Source organism: Austrofundulus limnaeus, unplaced genomic scaffold (genome assembly GCF_001266775.1).
Source record: "Austrofundulus limnaeus strain Quisiro unplaced genomic scaffold, Austrofundulus_limnaeus-1.0 Scaffold38, whole genome shotgun sequence".
Classification (NCBI taxonomy): Eukaryota; Metazoa; Chordata; class Actinopteri; order Cyprinodontiformes; family Rivulidae; genus Austrofundulus; species Austrofundulus limnaeus.
This window is the reverse complement of record NW_013952440.1, coordinates 362913-366397: the sequence shown is the minus strand read 5'-3', so window position 1 is coordinate 366397 and position 3485 is coordinate 362913. Positions and strand designations below refer to the sequence as shown.

Sequence of the window (3485 nt, the reverse complement as noted above, 5' to 3'; positions counted from 1 at the left end):
TGTCAACTCCACTGACCGTAAAAGAAAGGACCTCGAAAAGGCCCATGGACCACCTGTTGATAATCTCAGTCGTAGCTTGTTTTGCGGCTCCGGACACCTTTTTTTAGTGAGACAAGCAGCACAAATGGCTCTTTTGATCATAAAGGTTGTAGACCCCTGTGCTAGGCACTGTATGTGCAGCATGTAGCATCTTTAGCAGCTAATCTTTAAACTAAAGTCATCAAAAAATCATAATAACTAAATAAAATAGCATTTAATGAAATTTAAATTATGAATACAAAAACTGACATATGTAAAATATGATGAAAAAAGTGTTTGCTATTTGTTGTTTGACTAACTTCCGAACAATGTTTATAAAAATATCAGTGTGGTTAAGGAAATGTTTTTAATCTGAAAGGGTTAAACTGGAAGTATGACAAGTTAGACAGAGCTTTAACTCTGGTTTGGATTAGTCGATTTGCCACAGATAATCTCACCCACCTTCAAATTAAACCAATAGAAAAGTTCCGCTAATGTAGTCATCTGTTTATCAGATTAGTGATAGTAAAGCTAAGATTTGTTTTTAGATTTCCAAAATATTGCATTTTGTTTTTATTTACATTTTATACATATCATATCCACATAATACAGAATAATAGCTGTCTTTTTTTTTTCTTTCTCACATGATCTCTTTCTCCTCAGGCCTGCAGACCCCCACTCTGCTTCTGAATAATTTTGAACCCTATGAGAATGAGGAGTTTGTAGCYACATGCAGCGCTCCAGAGGAGAAAGGAAAGCTCCTATTCTACTTTTACAAAAGATTTCGTGGTGGAGATCCTGAGATGATAAAGAGTGTCCGAAGTACTGGGAATATTTCAGAGACCACTCTGAGTCTTAGTCACTTAGGACACTGCTTCCTGTCCTGTGATTATGAGATCAATTTGGCTTCTGGGACCAGACGCGCTAACAGAAGCGATGACGTTGGTGTGTTAGTTAAAGGTGAGTGCTAATACTGTTTGTCAGTAGAGAATTGTAAAATTGCATGAGACTGTGCCTGAATGAATTGACTTGCGTCTTCCAGTGCTCAACATTAACCCAGTTGTAAATACGTTGCCCTCCGACACTGTCTACGAGGGGGACCTTGTAGAGTTTCACTGTAAAGTGGTGGACAGTCGTTTGAAGAACATTGAAGTGTTTCTCATAAAGGACAAAACGATTCTCAAAAAAGGCAAAACAGCTCTTGTTCATCAACTTAGAACACAAGCAGGCGACTCAGGGGAGCTTGTTTGTAAAGCACAATGGGAAAATGTCCAAAAGGAAAAGCATATAACCCTCACAGTTAAAGGTGAGTACCTATAATTATAAAAGGTCATAAGTGTAAAAAAAATATGTAATATTCTTGCATTTTGCCTTCTAATCCCAACAGAACTGTTTTCAAAGCCACAGCTGACTCTAAACCCGACAGACCCATATGAAGAAGAGCGCTTCCAACTCATCTGCTCCATTTCCATTTATGTTCCTGATAAAATCAATGTCAACATGATCAAATACRTCTACTACAAGGATGACAAGGAACTGACCACATCAAAAACCTATATTTCTGTGGCACAACCTGAAAGAAATGGCAACTACACCTGTAAGGTCACGGCTACATCTATCCATGCAACGTTCTCTAAGCTGAGCCAAACACTTCATTTTCAAGCTAAAGGTAAGTCCGCTTGTGCAGGAAATTGCAACTAGTTGTATATTTGTCAGCCCAAATAAGCCAAATGTGTCTTGTCCAATTCTGGATCGCACAATTCAYAAACACCTGTCTGCCATGTGGGACTCTTTTCCAGTGTATGTTGAGCAGCAAAGTTGAGTAAGAGAGTTGTGTCCATGACTTGTTATGAGTTTCATGTGTTGACAGTCATGTGCCTGATTGTCACCTGACTGTCTCAYGGAGCAGGGTGTGTTCTCCAGAATGTGGGAATGGAGAGAATGGAATGGCCTGCCTGCTGTTCCAACCTCAACCCCAATGAACACTTGTGGGATCAGTTCGGACATATTTTGTTCCAGTGTGATCACAACCACATCGGCTGACGTGCAACAAATGCTGGTTAAGAATGAGACAGCAGTGTGTGACCAACTGGTGATAAGGATGAAGAGGAGGTGCCAGGCTGTTGTGGCTGTGTAGGGTTCATCCACATGCTACTGGTGCCAGATTTTTTTCATGAACATGTTAAAATGCCACRGTGTTTTTGTTCCTTCAGGCGTCAATCATCCAATAAACAATTCCAAACATTTCTAAATAAACTGTTTGGCATTAGCAAAAATACATTTTCAAGTTTTTCATGGACATGATGCATAAACTCAACCCTGCTGCTCAAACCACAAATGTATTTTCCAAGCAAATGTGGCACCATTTAAGAGGAAAAYAACCAATGTTTCAATGATATAAGATTTATAGCCAAGAAGCATTGTTATAAAAACACACAACTAAACAACTGTTTGTTTGTTTTCACAGTTCCCGTTTCAAAACCTGTTATGAGTGTAGTAGGGGGCACACTTTTGTTAGGAAAGAGTTTTCAGCTGCGTTGTCACAGTGACAAAGGCACTCTTCCAATCACGTACGTCCTGTTTAGCCCCCACAATAAGCCCGAGCTCCGAGAAGTCACCAAGTCRGGGGAAAGAGCCATCTTCAACCTACCTCCCATCTTTAAGCGCTCAGACTTGGGCCAATTTCATTGCAACGCTCAAAACAATCGACGCAACAGTCCCCTGACAGGAGAGGGAGAGCAGCTGCAAAATTCAACCAGAATCATAGGTACGAAGCGGTCAGAGTGCGGTCGATAAAACTGTTTCAAACAACGTTTGAGTGTCTCTACTTTTTCTGTACCGTGCAGAGTCGTTGTCACAACCAGTGTTGAGTGTTCGACCCGACGCGTGGGACATCTCTGAGGGTCAAAGTGCAACTTTCACCTGCTCTGTGCAGAGAGGCAGTTTTCCCATCACCTTCACATGGTTCAACACGGAGACAAAGGATCCACTTGATATCCTGACTACTTATGAAATGGAAGGATCCTACGTCATACAGAATATCAACGGGAAACACAAAGGGAGCTACTACTGTGAGAGCACGAATGCTGCCAATGAAGTCAAAAGGAGCAACATTGTCATGATTGGGGGTGAGTTTTATTGTTTGGCTTAGCTCTGGAAACCAAATATATTTACTTCCTTTAAAGCACACACTTCACTGCAAAAATTGTCCATCTTGCCAAGTTTTAAAATCTTATATTCAGCTAAAAAGTCTTTTTGATCTTGTTTTGAGACTGATTTACTAAACAAGAGAAGATTGTGTAAGAATAATGATCTTGTTTTCAGAATGTGTGAGATTATTCGTCTTGTTAGCCTGAAAACTGGACTCAAATTTAGTCAAAACTTTCTGCCAGTGGAGTAAGAAAATTTTACTTAGTAAGATTCTTGAAATAAGAAAACATTGAGTCAAATCAAGTATTTCAAGAATC

At 39.9% G+C, this 3485-nt stretch overlaps 1 protein-coding gene across 3 annotated transcripts in view; it reads left to right on the top strand.

Annotated features, from left to right (window-relative positions):
- Positions 1-3485, top strand: part of pecam1a (platelet and endothelial cell adhesion molecule 1a) — a 12090-nt gene that overhangs the window by 4503 nt on the left and 4102 nt on the right. For all 3 annotated transcript variants that reach the window (XR_001310107.1, XM_014006899.1, XM_014006900.1), the window contains exons 4-8: positions 682-978; positions 1061-1324; positions 1406-1687; positions 2486-2785; positions 2865-3146. Coding sequence is in view for 2 of the 3 variants with exons in the window: in XM_014006899.1 (XP_013862353.1) it covers positions 682-978; positions 1061-1324; positions 1406-1687; positions 2486-2785; positions 2865-3146 (1425 nt within the window). In the remaining variant the exon portion in view is untranslated. The remainder of the gene's footprint in view (positions 1-681; positions 979-1060; positions 1325-1405; positions 1688-2485; positions 2786-2864; positions 3147-3485) is intronic.